Source organism: Salmo trutta, chromosome 35 (assembly GCF_901001165.1).
Source record: "Salmo trutta chromosome 35, fSalTru1.1, whole genome shotgun sequence".
In the NCBI taxonomy this organism is placed as follows: Eukaryota; Metazoa; Chordata; class Actinopteri; order Salmoniformes; family Salmonidae; genus Salmo; species Salmo trutta.
In genome coordinates, this window is record NC_042991.1 from 16,009,990 (window position 1) to 16,029,701 (window position 19,712).

At 44.2% G+C, this 19,712-nt stretch overlaps 1 protein-coding gene across 3 annotated transcripts in view; it reads right to left on the reverse strand.

The window, feature by feature from the left end:
• The window catches only part of LOC115174699 (RAC-alpha serine/threonine-protein kinase), a 37,407-nt gene that overhangs the window by 17,237 nt on the left and 458 nt on the right, over positions 1–19,712 (reverse strand). For all 3 annotated transcript variants that reach the window (XM_029733489.1, XM_029733488.1, XM_029733490.1), the window contains exon 2: positions 5,771–5,955. In XM_029733489.1, coding sequence (XP_029589349.1) covers positions 5,771–5,816 — 46 coding nt within the window. In that variant the 5' untranslated portion in view covers positions 5,817–5,955. The remainder of the gene's footprint in view (positions 1–5,770; positions 5,956–19,712) is intronic.

The window sequence follows — 19,712 nt, forward strand, 5'->3', positions numbered from 1 at the left end:
TGCAGGGTGGTGCTGGTTTCTCTGGGCGGGGCCCGATGGTGCAGGGTGGTGCTGATATCTCTGGGTGGGGCCCGATGGTGCAGGTTTCTCTTGGGGGGGCCCGATGGTGCAGGGTGGTGCTGGTTTCTCTGGGCAGGGCCCGATGGTGCAGGGTGGTGCTTGTTTCTCTTGGTGGGGCCCGATGCTGCAGGGTGGTGCTTGGTTCTCTAGGTGGGGCCCGATGGTACAGGGTGGTGCTGGTTTCTCTTGATGGGGCCCGATGGTGCATGGTGGTGCTGGTTTCTCTGGGTGGGGCCAGATGGTGCAGGGTGGTGCTGGTTTCTCTTTGTGGGGCCCAATGGTGCAGGGTGGTGCTTGTTTCTCTGGGTGGGGCACAATAGTGCAGGGTGGTGCTTGTTTCTCTGGGTGGGGCCCGATGGTGCAGGGTGGTGCTGGTTTCTCTTGGTGGGGCCCGATGGTGCAGGGTGGTGCTTGTTTCTCTGGGTGGGGCATGATGGTGCTTGTTTCTCTTGGTGGGGCCCGATGGTGCAGGGTGGTGCTCGTTTCTCTGGATGGGGCACGATAGTGCAGGGTGGTGCTTGTTTCTCTGGGTGGGGCACGATGGTGCAGGGTGGTGCTGGTTTCTCTTGGTGGGGCCCGATGGTGCAGGGTGGTGCTTGTTTCTCTGGGTGGGACACGATGGTGCTTGTTTCTCTTGGTGGGGCCCGATGCTGCAGGGTGGTGCTTGTTTCTCTTGGTGGGACCCGATGGTGCAAGGTGGTGCTGGTTTCTCTTGGTGGGGCCCGATGCTGCAGGGTGGTGCTTGTTTCTCTTGGTGGGACCCGATGGTGCAAGGTGGTGCTTGTTTCTCTTGGTGGGGCCCGATGCTGCAGGGTGGTGCTGGTTTCTCTGGGTGGGGGCTGGTGGTCTTGATCTTGGAGGATGTATGGCAAAGTTCCTCTTATTTGGGGTTTTTGCTTTGTCCCAGAGCAGTTTATTTCAGTTTTCTAGCAAACACCTTGACACCCTGTTTGATCAAGTGTACTAGGTTGTACATCAGCTGGGGGTGAATGTCACAGTGGTTCGCTAGGTAAACATTGTCAAAGAGAGCACAGCCTATAGCCAGCTCAGCATTGTTGCTCTGAATAATGTGGAAGGGCACATCTCCACGTAACAACAGGGTGGACACAGTGATTTTGTGTTAGGAAATCCATCTGCAACTCTGGCTGCCACTTGCTGCATTGCAGGATCTACATGTCTTCTCATTTCTATCAAATCATTAGTAGCTGTGTGAATTTTATTACGTTTGACCCCATTTAATGTGTTGCTTGACAGACGGACATGCCAGTAGTGCTGAACTTTTAGTGCTTTTTAAGGTCGGTTCGGTTTCAGTTCGATCATGTGTGTGTATCTAACCTAACATAGCAGCCGTAAAAGTGTATCCATCTGTGTCCGAGCCAGAAAAGAACAGGCGCAATGGATTATGGTTAGTGTAGTTAATTGCCACGTTTATTTGCTGAACTTGGTTGAATATTTGCTCAAGTAAAACAACTCCCTTCAGCCCAGCGTCCCACATAGTTCTTGACTTAATTTATCTCGTGAATGATTTGATTTCTCTCCAGAGAAATGGCACGTTGGGCTCACAAAAACCTAAATGGAGCTCAAGTAATTAATCAGACGTCGGTCAATTGGCTGTTTAATATACGGAAAAAACATTTGGTTAATCAATAAGCACTACATGCCAGGGAAAAGCAGTTTCTCTGAGAAATGTGTCCTTGGAGTCACAAAATAAAAGCCATAGGGTGCTCTGACTGCGTGCTGCTGTTGTGGGCTGTGGTGTCTGGAGTGATGTTCTTTGGAGTGCAGTGGGGTGGTGACCACAGGTGGCCTTTCCTTGTCTTCCTCTCTCCTCAGGGTCCCAGCATGGCTCCACTGGCACTCTGGGACTGGGATGTGAGGATCTAAGGGAGGTCTGGTCAGACCCATCTGACGAGGAGAATGTGAGGAGTGAGGAGTTGCACTGGGTCTGGTTACTGACCTCTTGTGCTGAGTGTGTGAATTCTGGGAGGTTCACTATGAGAAGCTGTGGTACTGCTGATGAGGGGATGTGAGGGTGTGGCAGTGAGGGTTGTGGTAGGGCCCAGTTGTTCTCTTATATGGTGGATGGCGCTATAGCAATTCTATGACAGCTAACATAAGTCAACAGTGGCTGAACATGGTGTTGCAGTGACAGGGAAGATAAGAGATACCAGTGCAGTCTGGGATAGAAGGAGGAGGATGTGGTTTCAAAGGAACTGTGTGGCTTATAATAAGAATCCACTTCCTCCTGTACCTCCCCCACACATACACACTCGGAAACACACACACTCGCTCTGATACACGCCCACTCGGGGACACACACCCACACACACACAAAGGCCTAATCTAATTCAGCTCAGCCAACAGTGTGGTAACCAGGCCCCTCGAATAGGCAGTTTCTTCTAAAAGAGGCAAACACTGTACACTATTGTGTTGTATGCATGTGGATAGATACAACAGAAGCAACTCAAACTAAGTACCGCCACCTTTATTGGGGGAGCAATCATCCATGTATGTAGAGATAGATATATATATATATCACTGTGAAAAGAGTATGACATGCAAATAGCTTGTGAGCAGAATGAATGCGAGGGTAGACAGTTCCTGTCTATACTTTGAGATAGACTAATGGGTCAAAACATCAGTCAGATGTCATACCTGTCTCTGACCTCTTCCATTCAAGCACAAGCACAGACGACAGAGTGCTCCAGTAGTCTTCTGGTCAGCGGTCCCATTTGCAAGCAACTATGAACCTTATGCTAGGCCTTGGTAACAACAATGTGGTACAGTAAGTGCTGTATGTGTCCCTTTGATAACTCAGCACACATTTCTCATCCATATGTAAGTTTTAAGAGGAGACACCACCACCAGTATATCTCTGCCTTGCAGCCACTCCTCAATATGCCTCACCTGACCCCGTACTGTGCTCAACCACACTGGGTCTGAGGAGGCGTTTGGTAAGGAAGGTACTGGTTAGCCTGGCTGACACATGACCACCCTCCCCCCACCCTACAAATCCTCTGCACCAACTGTAACTGCCAATCTCCACAGACTGATCCCGGTGTACCCGTCTCCTCTGCAACGTTTGCAAACGGAATGCTTTGATCAGGCAAGAGTGGCACACCATCGCAAGCCACATAGCCCCAGGCTAAAGGGTGTGGCTACTTTGCCATATCAGGAACCAACCAGCTGCCAAGACACTAAACAGTATTTAGGCTGATGCTGGGATTTAAGAATAAGCCTTTCCAGTTGTGAATCTTGAGTCGAGGAGTCACCTCCAAACCACATTTTTCTCCTACCTCGTGTATGACTCATTTGCTTGGAATCAGAGGACTCCTAGCCATGCTGAGATATTGGCAGAAAAAAGGGAAAGGTAGATGCATTCCAGGGAGTCCAGATGTTTTCCTTAGAGCAGGCTTTTCCAATGGTTGACTAACACCTTGGTTGGAGCCCCTGCTGTGTTTAAATGTGAAGAGTCCCATGGAGGTCGCCCTAGCATCCATCCGTGTTTCAATGTGAAGAGTCCCATGGAGGTCGCCCTAGCAACCATCCGTGTTTCAATGTGAAGAGTCCCATGGAGGTCGCCCTAGCATCCATCCGTGTTTCAATGTGAAGAGTCCCATGGAGGTCGCCCTAGCATCCATCCGTGTTTCAATGTGAAGAGTCCCATGGAGGTCGCCCTAACATCCATCCGTGTTTCAATGTGAAGGGTCCCATGGAGGTCGCCCTAGCATCCATCCGTGTTTCAATGTGAAGAGTCCCATGGAGGTCGCCCTAGCATCCATCCGTGTTTCAATGTGAAGGGTCCCATGGAGGTCGCCCTAGCATCCATCCGTGTTTCAATGTGAAGTGTCCCATGGAGGTCGCCCTAGCATCCATCCGTGTTTCAATGTGAAGGGTCCCATGGAGGTCGCCCTAGCATCCATCCGTGTTTCAATGTGAAGTGTCCCATGGAGGTCGCCCTAGCATCCATCCGTGTTTCAATGTGAAGGGTCCCATGGAGGTCGCCCTAGCATCCATCCGTGGCTTTTGATTATCCCTGGAATAGTGGGAAAGTCCAAACTCGGTCGGCAGTGATGGAACCAATGCCCTTCAGTATTCGCTTAAACCCAACTAGTTGACTCACTTGAAAGCAAGAAACCTGGCATAACCGGGTCATTCAGGCTACATTTATATACCTTGCTTCCATTACATACAAACCAGTTCAGCATATTGTCAACCATACAGAGGAGACATGATGCACGTTGGCATGTTTAAATTAGGTGGCTGGTATACAGCGCTTGAATGAGCATGACCCTCCTAAACTAAAGTTGTTGTATAAAGTTTGAGAGTGACAGGTGGGAAAAGCATGAGCATTTTAAAAATGCACCCTGAGCTGAAAGAGCCTGACAGCACCACCCTGCAGCCTTCATGGTTTCCCATGGGTGATGTCACCATGGCCACATCGAGAGAGACAAAACATCTCCCCCCAAATCCCTTGTGGGCAAAACAGGCTCGCCGCCACACTAAGCGGCACAAATCCAGCATCGGCTGCCTTCCTTTTGAACAGGGCCCAGAGCCATTCCGGGTGGTGTCTGTCTGCATAGCTGAACTGGGATGACCCCCAAACTCCTAGACACGGCGCTACACTGTCCGACTGTCCGAGGCTGGAGGGAGGGAGGATTCTCCCGTAATAACCCATTGGCCTTGCAAACTCCTCGACCGTCCAACTTCCACAGAGTGTGTAGGAGTCTTACTGCTGCTGTCGCTCTCCACCACACCCTTATCCCTGCTCCATTGCAGAAAGTTAAGTTGCGCCTCTGTGATTGAAAAGGGTTTTGTACACAACCCAATAACAGAATTCACTCAGAAATATCCAGTGTAGGCAATTAGAGGATTTCATATGTGAAAACAAACATAAGTGGCTGAAACCATCGTTTGTCATTGTCAGTCATTCTCTGAACTCCTTCATTTTGCAATCCGTTCTTCCCCGTGGCTACAGCTGTGTCGAGGTGAGGCGGCATGCGCTGGCGACAGTTCAGTCATACAGTGGGGGGTGTCATCCTCTTTGTTTATAGAACACAGAAAGGGTCAAAGGTGAAGCAGGTGCAAGTGAAAAACATGCACGAGGTTTGGCTTGGGTCACAGCAGAGACCCAGAGTTCAACCTACACACAGACTAACCCAAAACAATAGAAAAGGTTGAAAAACAACCCTTTGAAGTTAATAGTGCATTTCTATCCAGAAGAGGGCAAATATTTTGTTTCACCCACTTAAGTCCTGATATAACCTCTACTAGTGTGTGTACACTAACAGGTTTGTTATGAGAATGTATTCACAGGCCTTAGGTGTTAGGATCAAACATTTTATGGACCATGAACATTCGTAGGGGCCATTAAATACTTCAGAGCAGTAAACATTCTTATAGACCGTAAACCATATTGAGGACCATAAACATTGCATCACTTGCATTGTAGACCTGGTTATCTATGAATGGAGCTGAAACAACAGGAAGCAATCTCAGAAATCTGTGATACTGGGACGACTTTATCTGTCCATTTAGGTCAAAAGACAACAGGTTGGCTAATTAAAAAGGATGCAAAAATAACCAGAAAAATCTACAAAGAAATCTACATTTATTTCATATCAAAACAGAGGAAGAATCAATGGAAGATTGTGTGATTTCCAAAGCCTTAGGTAAGAGGGTGGGGGAGATGTAGGGAATATGTATTTACCTCGTTTGTGAAGCCATCCCTCCTTCACAATGACTACTTCGCCCATGGTGGTCTGCGGAGGAATGGGGGTAAGGGGGAGGTTCTGTCCACTGAGGGAGTCCCACAGAAGGAGAAGACACTCTGGTCCCCTTCACTCAAATCAGAAGGGTCTAGTGCTGGGGAAGGTTTCAGCCAGCACTGGTTACCTATTGGAGTAAGACAAAGAGACAGGCTGGATTTGAACTAGGACACCCTATTACACATTCTTCAATGCTGCAAATATTAACACAACACAGGCAGTGATAAAGCGACATTAAGAGACAAAGAAACAAGGACTTCAAATGGCAATCAGTTATTATTCCAGAAAAACAGCTCAAGTCATTTACTATACAGTTACAAAGCAATTACTAAATCACTATGTAACAAAATACAATGTTAGAGTAATTACAGTTTTACTACACATGAATAAGGACAAATTCATGTAGTGTTGCTATTTCTATCTGTATTTTCTGTAGCGTTGCACCCTACTGAACCAGTGTCTGGTATTTGTTATTATAAACTGGGTGGTTCGAACCCTGAATGCTGATTGGCTGACAGCCGTGGTATATCAGACCGTATATTTATTTTTACTGCTCTAAATTACGTTGGTAACCAGTTTATAAGAGCAATAAGGCACCTCGGGAGTTTCTGATATATTGCCAATATACCACAGCTAAGGGCTGTGTCCAGGCACTCCGCATTGCGTCGTACATAAGAACAGCCTTTAGCCGTGGTATATTGGCCATATACCACACCTCCTCGTGCCTTATTGGTTAAATTAAAAGACCGGGTCCTTACTCGGATGGCACCAAGACACAGAACTATGCAGACCGTTTAGCAGCTGTCAAATCTTTCTACCTTGTTATGGCTACCACCCCCACGTATCCCTCCATATCTATCAACAGTGGAAATATTGCTTCAAAATTGTCCCTTGGATATATAGCCTACTTTGTGCAATGCCATATAGGATCATTTAATACATTTAAGTGATAATGAACGCCCTCGAAGCCAGTGTTTGGAGGATACATTGGCACGGGTGTTGTTAGGCCCGAGACAAAGTCGAGGGGAGGCAAACCGTGCCAATATATCCTCCAAACACCGGCTTCAAGGGCATTATCACTTTTATATAATGGGTTACCAAGATATTCAAATAATGATTGACATATTTTCTTTAAAATAATTTGATAAATGTATTCATACTATTTCATCCTTCCACAAGATATAGCCCCGACAAAACTAGAGTTGCTACCCAAGCCAGCTGGTCGTTCATTCTATCGGTTTGGTTGCCAGAGATGCAACTCAGTCGTTCAGTCTTTTTGTTCTGTATCTATGGACGCGACACAGGTCTTCGTTCTAAATGTTCCATTGCCATATTGGCTGGCAACATTCTTATCCCTTGCTTGCTAGCTAGCCAACTACAGCTAACTTACAGTCATGTCAAACATTGCAGCCAGAACAGTAGCTGCATTTGTTTAAGCTGTTTCCTAGTGACATTTATTTGGATGCATCCATAACAATGAGCTAATGAAGCGCGATTTCGCCAGTCGTAGAAAATGTGCTCTCATCAGGACACTGTTGTTCAGAGGAGCTAGCCAACAACGCAGCTAAACACAATCACTTCAAACTGAAGCTGGGAAGACTACAAACTAGCTGCACTTCATTTCATTTTCTTTTTTCAATTGACATTTCTTTGTGTATATATATCCATAAAAAATTATGCCAGCTGATTCATGACTTCGAATGGCTAGGAAAAGCTGCCTGCCCGTCTGTCTCATCCCGACACGTTCATTACTATGGGACAGCTGGAGATCGAATGTCAGAGAGACAGACAGCAAGCTTTATCCAAACCTCCGCTGTAGAAAACTAAGTGTTTTTATAGTGGAGATCAAGTTTACAAATTGCCTGACTGGGCTGATGAGACAGTGGATTGCGCAGTCAGATGGAACAGAGTAAATAGGCATTTTAACATTATAGATTTAGCCAGTGGTATCTTGGGGAAAAGACACCGGCTGGAATGCAGTTTTAACCAATCAGCATTCAGGATTAGAACCACCCATTGTGTAAAATGAAATAATAATCAAGGTGGTTCACAGGATGGGTGTTCTGCTGTTGGACCAAACTAAATCAGGTATATTCAAGGAATGAGGGAAATTTCAGATTTCCATTGGTAGGCCTAAAAATTATAATATAGTACTACAACTACACTATGATCACCATGATTAACATTAGTGCTAGGCTAAAAAATAAAGAGAACCGTTGCTGAGCCTTGCGGAGCTTTATTTGTCCTAATCCTCTGGTTGTTGAAATCCTGCCCCTTGACTGCAACCCAATGATATTATATTAAATGACACCAATGTTCATCAGAATGATATGACTAGCCATGAAAAGAGCTTAGGAATGCATTGGCAGAAGATCTGTACGATAGAGAGAGGGGTTAATGCAGGTTCACATTATTTAATATGGCTTCAACAGACAGCAGGTGCTGTCTAGCACAGCAATATGCCAAGTGTTTCTACTGCTACTGTCAAACTCTGTATGGAAATGGATGCATTCCAGATATACATTTTCTGCACGTCTATACAAATTACAGGACGGTTATAGCATGTTGATGTGGTTGTGCTGAGATGGTAAAGATGTTATCCAATGACTTCAAGGCACAGGGCTGGGGGAAGGAGGCAGCAGTTCTGCAGACGAAGCCCAGACAGAACACCCCTCCCCACTGCACAACCCTACATGCTCCATCTAGCAGCTAGTTACATAAAACAACCTGAAACTGTCTTTACTATGCAGCTTCTTGTTTTTCATCTACCGATCAAGTATCATTTCACCTGGGGAAAAAATAACAGATGCCCATAGTGAACTGTTCAGAAGCCCAAAACAAACAGACATGAAAGACAGGAGCAAGTATGTTTACAAAATGGCCATTCAGTCGACCGTAGCCCATCAGGCTATTTGTTTCTGTTTAACTAACTAGCTGCTAGCCATGTTCTGATTTCTTCATTTGAAGATCTCTCTCCAGGCCTATTGCAACCATTGGTGGTCACCAAATTATATCCAGGGGAGCTACCGTTAAACCATCAATACACGTGCTAAGTAACTGTCCAGTGAAAATGTACTTTTAAAAGTTATTATTCTGTTAACTCATACCCATATAAATGTTCTTGACTGATCCTGTATTTGTGGCCAAAGCATAAATTGAAGACAAACACACAAAAAAAACACCCTAAACTATGTAAAACAGACCATTAAAAAAATGCTTGCCATTTCCTCATAAAGTATGATGTCATACTCCTGAGGAGGATGAGCTGGCCAATCAGCCTACTGTCAATATAAATATGTTTCTATGACCAGTATACACCCATACCATTCTGTTGTTGGGATATGCCCACACTATTCTAACACGAAAAAGCTGCTTTTAACATATGTAATTCCAAAAATGTTGGTAAGGAAAACTATTTCACGCATATTGTAAGTCATTATAAGTCATACTTCATAGAAATCTGGAAACACTGGACAATTACTTTAACCTCTCTAGGGTAGGGGGCAGTATTTTCACATCCGGATAAAAAACGTACCCGATTTAATCTGGTTATTACTACTGCCCAGAAACTAGAATATGCATATAATTGTTTGATTTGGATAGAAAACACCCTAAAGTTTCTAAAACTGTTTGAATGGTGTCTGTGAGTATAACAGAACTCATATGCCAGGCCAAAACCTGAGAAGATTCTGTACAGGAAGTGCCCTCTCTGACCATTTCTTGGCCTTCTACACCCTCTTTATCAAAAACAGAGGAGCTCTGCTGTAACGTGAAACTTTCTAAGGCTCCCATAGGCTCTCAGAAGGCGCCAGAACGTTGAATGATGACTTTGCAGCCCCTGGCTGAAAAACAGTAGCGCATTTGGATAGTGGTCGATCTGAGAACAATGAGACGGGTGCGCACGTGCATGCGAAGAGTCCATTTTACATTTTCAGTCTTTGAACAAAAAAGACATCTCCCGGTCAGAATATTATCGCTATTTTACGAGAAAAATCGCATAAAAATTGATTTTAAACAGCGGTTGACATGCTCCAAAGTACGGTAATGGAATATTTTGAAATTTTTGGTCACGATACGCGTCCGCGCGTCACCGTTCGGATAGTGTCTTGAACGCAAGAACAAAACAGAGGATATTTGAACATAATTATGGATTATTTTGAACCAAAACAACATTTGTTGATGAAGTAGAAGTCCTGGGAGTGCATTCTGACGAAGAACAGCAAAGGTAATCCAATTTTTCTTATAGTAATTCTGAGTTTAGTGAACGCCAAACTTGGTGGGTGTCAAATTAGCTAGCCCGTGATGGCGAGCTATCTACTCCGAATATTGCAAAATGTGCTTTTGCCGAAAAGCTATTTTAAAATCTGACACCGCGATTGCATAAAGGAGTTCTGTATCTATAATTCTTAAAATAATTGTTATGTTTTTTGTGAACGTTTATCGTGAGTAATTTAGTAAATTCACCAGAAGTTTTCGGTATGTTTGCTAGTTCTGAACGTCACATGCTAATGTAAAAAGCTGGTTTTTGATATAAATATGAACTTGATTGAACAAAACATGCATGTATTGTATAGCATAATGTCCTAGGAGTGTCATCTGATGAAGATCATCAAAGGTTAGTGCTGCATTTAGCTGTGGTTTTGGTTTTTGTGACATTATATGCTAGCTTGACAAATGGGTGTGTGATTATTTCTGGCTGGGTACTCTCCTGACATAATCTAATGTTTTGCTTTCGTTGTAAAGCCTTTTTGAAATCGGACAATGTGATTAGATTAACGAGAGTCTTGTCTTTAAAATGGTGTAAAATAGTCATATGTTTGAGAAATTAAAGTAATAGCATTTCTAAGGTATTTGAATATCGCACCACTCGATTCCACTGGCTGTTGACTAGGTGGGACGATTTCGTCCCACATACCCTAGAGAGGTTAATAATTTGTATTAATAGTAATTTCTTATCAAGAGGGGAAAATAAAACATCCCTGTACTGTCCACATCTAAAATGTGTAACTAAATCAAGCAAACATGAGATCAACGGATCTGCAGGTTTACTCGTGGGTTTTTGTTTGCAAGCAAGGCTGCTTAAAGGCTGGCATCTCCCATTGGTAGAGTTTGAAGAAATCCTGCACTATAGCAAGGTGGTTGCAATTGGCCAGTCAAATCTAACTAGTTAGGCTACCCCACAGTAACAACAACAAAAGGTGAATTGCAAAATATTAGAAATCTACACATGGTATTCTCTTGCCCTGGTAGGGCTTCAATCTGTGCAGTACAAAGGGGCAAGCCAAGGGTCAAGAGGTTGTGTGTATGTAATGTCTCCTATAATGAGTTGCCTGTAGGAGAGAGCGAACAAACCCAGAGGGGTTCACCAGGAGGTCGTACACAGCTCCCAGAGAGGCATGTTTGTCTGTGTTGAGGCAAACATGAAGTTACAGACCTTGCGGTGACCTTTTTTGCTTGCTGCCTTGCAGTACATGGAGCCCCACTGTCAAACCACACTCATGTTGCACAGCACAGAAAGAATGCTGACAGGACTAAGCCGAGGTTAAGGTGAGGAAGCCAGGAAGGGGGAGATTGCGAGACAGTGATTTTTCATTTCTTAGACCTTGTGGGAACTGTCCGTCAACATAAAACGCACATTTCCATAGGATGTACAAACTCAGCGAGCCACACTATAAGTCAGACTACATCCGTTGTGATCTTTTAAGGCGCATTGAAGACATACGTAGTCTTCAACAAAACAGACAGACCCCTAACTGTACAGTCGTGGTCAAAGGTTTTGAGAATGACACAAATATTAATTTCCACAAAGTTTGCTGCTTCAGTGACATTAGATATTTTTGTCAGATGTTACTATGGAATACTGAAGTATAATTACAAGCATTTCATAAGTGTCAAAGGCTTTTATTGACAATTACATGAAGTTGATGCAAAGAGTCAATATTTGCAGTGTTGACCCTTCTTTTTCAAGAGATCTGCAACCCGCTCTGGCATGCTGTCAATTAGCTTCTGGGCCACATTCTGACTGATGGCAGCCCATTCTTGCATAATCAATGCTTGGAGTTTGTCAGAATTTGTGGGTTTTGTTTATCCACCTGATGTCAGCTGGCCTCTTGAGGATTGACCACAAGTTCTCAATGGGATTAAGGTCTGGGGAGTTTCCTGGCCATGTAGCCAAAATATCGATGTTTTGTTCCCCGAGCCACTTAGTTATCACTTTTTCCTTATGGCAAGGTGCTCCATCATGCTGGAAAAGGCATTGTTCATCACCAAACTGTTCCTGGATGGTTGGGAGAAGTTGGTCTCGGAGGATGTGTTGGTACCATTCTTTATTCATGGCTGCGTTCTTAGGCAAAATTGTGAGTGAGTCCACTCCCTTGGCTGAGAAGCAACCCCACACATGAATGATCTCAGGATGCTCTACTGTTGGCATGACACAGGACTGATGGGGACCTTTTGCAGAATATCAGTCTGTCCCTGATGTTTTTCCTGGAGAGAAGTGGCTTCTTTGCTGCCCTTCTTGACACCAGGCCATCCTCCAAAAGTCTTCGCCTCACTGTGAGTGCAGATGCACTCACACCTGCCTGCTGCCATTCCTGAGCAAGCGCTGTACTGGTGGTGCCCCGATCCCACAGCTGAATCAACTTTAGGAGACGGTCCTGGCACTTGCTGGACTTTCTTGGGCGCCCTGAAGCCTTCTTCACAACAATTGAACCGCTCTCCTTGAAGTTCTTGATGATCCGATAAATGGTTGATTTAGGTGCAATCTTACTGGCAGCAATATCCTCGCCTGTGAAGCCCTTTTTGTGCAAAGCAATGATGACTGCACTTGTTTCCTTGCAGGTAACCATGGTTGACAGAGGAAGAACAATGATTCCAAGCACCACCCTCCTTTTGAAGCTTACAGTCTGTTATTTGAGCTCAATCAGCATGACAGAGTGATCTCCAGCCTTGTCCTCGTCGACACTCACACCTGTGTTAACGAGAGACTCACTGACATGATGTCAGCTGGTCCTTTTGTGGCAGGGCTGAAATGCAGTGCAAATGTTTTTTGGGGATTTAGTTCATTTGCATGGCAAAGAGGGACTTTGCAATTAATTGCAATTCATCTGATCACTCTTCATAACATTCTGGAGTATATGCAAATTGCCATCATACAAACTGAAGCAGCAGACTTTGTGAAAATTAATATTTGTGTCATTCTCAAAACTTTTGGCCACGACTGTACATTTGATTTGCATCATGTTTTTTCACCCAGAATGGGATGTACAGTGTAATGAATCTCAGACGGACCTATAGGCAGACCAGAGGAACTGCTTTGAGATGATCCGGTGATAGCAAGGGGGGTGCAGCAAGGGCCCTATTGACTGGGACTAGCCAATGAGACCAGAGATGGTAAAAGGTAGACTAATTCCAGAGAAAAATCCTGCTGCCCCCAGCATACACCCCTCTTCCTCCCTTTCTCCTTGCTACACACACACACACCCACCACCCCTCAATGTCTGGAAGGGGTGGGCATGACTAATCGAAATACTCAAACAGACGTCAAAACTCAATATTGAACCAGAGATAAAAAATATAAAAAAATTAAAAGAAAGTCCAATACTGTAAAACTATTTGATCAAAATGTTGTCTTGACCAAAAAGTTCATTTACTTTGACTCTAGTGTTCCATTTGTACCTGTGCATTTGCAGGACACAAGAAAAAACAAACCAAGCCAAGCATCACACATTCTGCTACCCAAAAGCCTTTACCCCTCTGAGTCTCACTCAATTGTGTTCCGAGCGCTCCCTCTACACACTGGAGTGCGCCTACAGAAATAAATGCCCTTAAAAACATATCTAACTGATGGGATGACGACAGTTTTATCACCAATTTAAAATGGACTGGTTAACTGAAGTAGCAAAATATGTGTTCCAATAATGAGCTGCAATTTTGGAACAATTGCGTAATTTCCCGCTTCAGCTACTTTGCGGTTGTCACTAGCTGCCAGTCACAAAATCAAAGTCTCTATATCAGAAAAACTCATGAAAGGTTGGACATAAGGTCAGCAATGTGGTTCAGGGTTAAGTTTAAAATCTGATTTTAAAAAGAGAAATTGTAGAAACAGGCAGGGTTTATGATTAACGACTTATTGTTTATGACTGTGGCTGTGGTAACTAGTGACGACCCTACTTTGCAAATCGCTAGTGCCATTTAAAATTGGTTAGCCTAGGGTATAACCACCCTAAATAGACAAGTTCCAGACTGAAAATATGCAAAAACATTATTTTGATAAAGACAAAGATCATATTTTCGTCAGAATCATTAAGAATAGACCTACTCAACAAACACATGTCTAGGCCGTAATACCTCCCCATGTGGTGTCCAATGTGGACTTGTTAACAGTCAGGATAAACTAAATCAAAACGTCTGTATATCAAAAAGAAGACCTATTTTGGTTTGTACCCCTGAAAAATATTTTTCAGCTCTCCAAATTAAGCCCAGTTTCAAATGATCACTGTTTGAGAATAAGTGTTACAGACAGGAGATGTGCATCACTTCTGTTCTATTTTTACTATAAAATGTGTCTTGACTGTGATACGGACTCAGGAAATAAGAGCATCTTGTCTGCTAAATTAACAAAACAAGGCTACGCCATTGCACAGCCATAGGCTTCTACAAACAAGCGCCACACTGCTGAAGGTTCAAATTCTAAAAGCTTGATGATTAGTTGATTATTTGAATCAGCTGTGTAGTGCTAGCACAAAAACTAAATGTGCACCCCTTTGGGTGCCCAAGACCGAGCATGGGAAACCTTGGCATGTAGACAAATTCACCACAAAAAAATTCCAGTGCAGGCATTGTGTTCTAAAAATAGCTTTTATTTATTTATCATTAAGAGTACTCAAAGAAAAAAAAAGTACCGCGAGTACTCAAACAGTTCAAAAAGGTCAAATGTCCATCCCTAATGTCTGGCTCCTCGAAAAATGAAGTACGCTTTATGCGACATTCTTTAGTGCGGACCCATCACACCCTTTTGCTTTCTGAATTCACAGATTTTACACATCAACCAAACTTCTGGGAGAGCGCGATGGTCCCTTTTCGATTTCCTTGGTACGCACAGAAAGAGACCACAGTGTTCCTGTGAACGACATAAATATTTAACAACAGCCCTCTTGCCCATGTGGTTAACTCCCCTGCCCCAACGTGCAGCACAAACACACACTCGTATTATGCCAGCAGAAGCACACGGATGCACAAACACACACTCGTATTATGCCAGCAGAAGCACATGGGTGCACAAACACACTCATATTATGCCAGCAGAAGCACATGGATGCACACAAAACAGCTAACACTAAATCATCCAACGACAGACATACAAAACATGTAAGAAACAGAAACACTCACTCCTCTCACACCTGTCTACAGCATGCAGTCCAACACATGGGAGCATGTAGAAACATGTGCAGTAAACACATTCTCACAAAAACACCTATAGGCTGATACAAATGGTCATGTCATGCACACACAAAACCAGACTAACAACTAACAAATGCTACCGTACCAAAACCACACAAAAATGTCTCATACATGCAACACACACACACACACACACACACACACACACACACACACACACACACACACACACACACACACACGTGTCCCTTAGGACCTCACACTGACATCTCCTCCTGGTTCAGGCACACTCCTGCAGCCCAGAGCGCTCCTCCCCTCCCAAAGACGCCTGCACGTCCCCCCCCCACCCACCCACCCACCCCGCCACTGCCGGCTGGCTGCGGAGGGGAAAAGAGACTTGGCACATGGCCAAAACACTCGCTCCCTCAGACATACACACACACACACACACACACACACACACTGCAGCACTCGAACGAACCCAACGCCCTCACAGCTGGTCACGTGGCCAAGCCAGAGAGGGAGGGGAGGAGAGGGAGGGGAGGAGAAGGAAGAAAGAAGGAGAAAGAGTAGGAGCGAGAGAAAGACCGATACAGAGGGAGGGAGAACGAGAGGGAGGAATGGGAAAGGAGGGAGGGAAAGAAAGAGGGAAAGAGAGGAAAAAGAGAGGCCCCTTAGGGTTGCCACCGCCACGCCTAGTTCGACATTTGTGGCCTCGTCATGGTGGAGTGTGCACCACGCGCCCCAGTGTCAGGGAGCCAGGGAAGCTGCTGCAGAGAAGAGAGAGGGAGTGTATAAAATACAGCAAGAAAGAGGATGGACTCTTCTTCATGCCACGCAGCTGCACATCCACAGCTGGGATTTGGGGGATGTCAGTGGACATGCCTCGACATTAATTAACATGTGGAGTTGCAGGGTTTTATGGTGAATAGGGTGCATCCCAGCAGCGGCTCTGTGCAAGTGTGCCTTTCAAAGTACAGGAGATGTTGGCCCTTTGGAAAGGATGATAGCAGGCAAATAAACCTGCAGTTTTGTCAATGGATTGAGTTAACAGCACACAAAGTCTGCCAGGCCAGAAACAGCAGACGGTAGATAATGTGCATGAGCCAGTGTGTGCAGTGCAAAGGCTGAGGGAGGACTTTTGGGTGGAATCACCCTTAGTCCTAACGACTCATACATGTAGCAGCTGTTTCTGCCAGGTACAGATCCTAACAGGTAGAGTTCCCCAGGTTTATTCCACTAAATGGGTGAAATGACGCAAATGCAAGAGTCAGCCACGTTGCCCATAGTAGACCTATTTTGTTTGCTGTTCTGTTTGGTTACTAACCAGGTGACCACTGACCATGTTTGCTAATGATCCCTTACCTTCTAGTACACAATATTCTAAAGAAAGACCCCCAATCCTGTGGTGCGACTTTCTTCAGATTGACTGTTGTTTCCAATCATGTCTGGCAACTTTGAATAATCTGTCAGAATCAATTGAGACAGAAACGTGACAAAAGTTACTCATGTAATCAGTGTGGAGGTAACTTCTGTTAAGAGTTGTTTAAAAGAGTCTGTCAATATCCTCACATTCAACAGGCTGTCAATATCCTCCCATTCAGCAGGCTGTCAATATCCTCCCATTCAGCAGGCTGTCAACATCCTCCCATTCAGCAGGCTGTCAACATCCTCCCATTCAGCAGGCTGTCAACATCCTCCCATTCAGCAGGCTGTCAACATCCTCACATTCAGCAGGCTGTCAACATCCTCCCATTCAGCAGGCTGTCAACATCCTCCCATTCAGCAGGCTGTCAACATCCTCACATTCAGCAGGCTGTCAACATCCTCACATTCAGCAGGCTGTCAACATCCTCACATTCAGCAGGCTGTCAACATCCTCAATGTTCAGGAACAGGCTGAGCAAAAGGGAACAATGAGTGGGTAAATAGCATAGAAGGCGCATTTACTGGACCCAAATATAAAACTCATTTCCAGATCCATTCCTTGAATTCTAATGACTTTGGACAGGGTGGTTCGCCTCTGAATTACAGTGTTTAGATTGTTGTTTGTTTTTATGTTAGGTAACTAAGCAACCACCACACCCCTTGTTTTCGAATGGACCACCTTGAGTGAGTCGCCACATTTTTTCTGAGGAGCGTGAAGATGGGTAAAAGAGTGCTTATTTATGCAATTAGTGTACAGCATCTTTCCCCTCCCTGTAAAACATAAGCATATGAAATACACTCAGCTTAGTTAAGAGAGACTTACTGGGTGTAACAACTGGGCTGGCGCTGTAAGCTTGACTGGATGTCTGCGCGTGAGAAAGAGTTCAAAAGAGACTGACTATGGATTGCAAACAGAAGTGTCTGTTTTAAGGTGGTTGTGGCTAGTTCCTTCGTAAACCCTTGAGAAGTAGCCATGATTAGACGTTTCTTCCAGACCTCATCTGTCTAGACAAGAAATTGGGTTGAAAGACTCTGACAGCTGACATGCTGTTTGACTGATATCCTTCACGCTGCCCCGCTCCTTGACCTCTGATGGGATTCAAAGAGTTATCTTTCTCAAACACACAGAGACAGTGGAATGCTTTGAGGGCTGTAAGAGGTGAGGGTGGACCCCTTGTTAAAATGTCATGAGATCTGGAAGTTGTGTGTGTGTGTGTGTGTGTGTGTGTGTGTGTGTGTGTGTTGATACAACAACTCCTCTTGCCATTTGCCTGATAATACATCTGAACCTCTTGGCTCGCTGACCAGCACAATACGCTTGTCTGTGCTACAGCAGCCGATTCCAGAGACATTCCTCATATTCAGGCTACAACCAAATATATGAGGTATTTACATCCACACGGCAAACAGTTCACACTACCGCTTACTTCAAAAGGTTGTCACAGCCTGTCTCTTACACTCTCCATCCTCTGGTGTGTTTTTTCAGTCTTTGTATTACGTTTTAGGTCTCCTGCTCCTCAAAACAACCGCAGGCACACACACATTGTATGTGAGATGTTCGTAACCATCTAACTTTTGGCTTCAAAATGATTTATCTGCCATGTTTAGCAACAACTGGGTGTATTGACCATGATCAAACAAAGATGTTGGCATTTAGTAGAGAACTGTTCCCAACTGCAATGGATTATTTTCATGGCAACTTGTTTGTTTTAAGCCTCAATATGCTCCCTCTTCGTCCTCTGAAAAACTGTCAGTGGTACCCTGGCATCACCACAAATCTGCCTTGAATCCTGTCTGACCTCCTTGTTAATGTGTGCTCTCTCTCTCTCTCTCTCTCTCTCTCTCTCTCTCTCTTCTCAAGGTAATCCACACACACTAGATTTTAGGAGCATGTCTAAGAGGAGATAGCAGTTGTGTGAGAGAGACAACGTGTGTGCGTGGTGTCTGATTTAAGAATAATTTGCATGTTATTCATTATGCTCACAATAACCCTGCCCTTGGCTTGGGTTTTGGTATCGAAAGATGCTGAGTTGGGTACCAGAGGAAAGCTACATTTTCACAGGTCACTTTGTAAGGATTTTAAGTCCATTTTTCTGTTATGTAATTGTAGTGTTTTGAGAGGTATTTTTGCTGTAGGCATAATTTCAGCTCAATTATTTCTGGAGATTGAAAATGAATACTAGCCTCTGTCCATCACATCTTGTTTTTAAATGCTTCAACACAAACACACAATCTCACTATCTCCTAAACTTTCTATATTTTGTTCTCTAAGTAATATGGAGTAAAAGTTAAAAAGTAATAAGAAGAATTCATTGTGATTATTGCACTTCCTCGCTTGTGGCAAAATCCATAATTGAGAATAGGCAGATGCACTGTAACTCTGACAGTTTAACATCACATCATTTTTGCAAATGGCATGTCATGACACAAATCGATCACACAAAGATAGTGTAAAATCTTTTTTTTTTTTAAATGCAGTAAAATAGGTCATTTAGAACTTCATACAGTGGTTGCTTTTCATGAAATACATTTTGTAATCAAATCACCGTTTGAATACAACGTTTCAGCCAATCTTTTAGGGTTGATACACGAGTAGCCTGTGTGGATACAATGTTTCCACACTATAACGCAATAAGTGGGGGCCATTGTTACAGTAGGGTTACAGCACACGTGTTAGCCTACTGCAAAAAGCAGGTTCCCTTATTCTCTATGGTTAGTCTGCATTGTAGAAAATATATCAATGGAACAACCTTCAAGTCCCGGTCAGTTACTTCAGGTTCATCAATAAAATAATTCAACTAAGTTTCAACTAAATGAGTCTACAATACAATAATGAGTGAATAGGCTGAGCTTCACCAAAGAACAAAAAGATGTTGGAAAACTTATTGGACTTGTCACTAATAACACTGTACGGCGGATGTACACTCCTTGCTGTGGCCAAATGATGCCAAGCGGCATAAAGCAATTGTACTACTAACATAACAATTAATGACAGAGAATTGACTTTAGTTTCCCGAGCACTGTGCGCGACACCTAAAAAAAAACAAGATTGTCC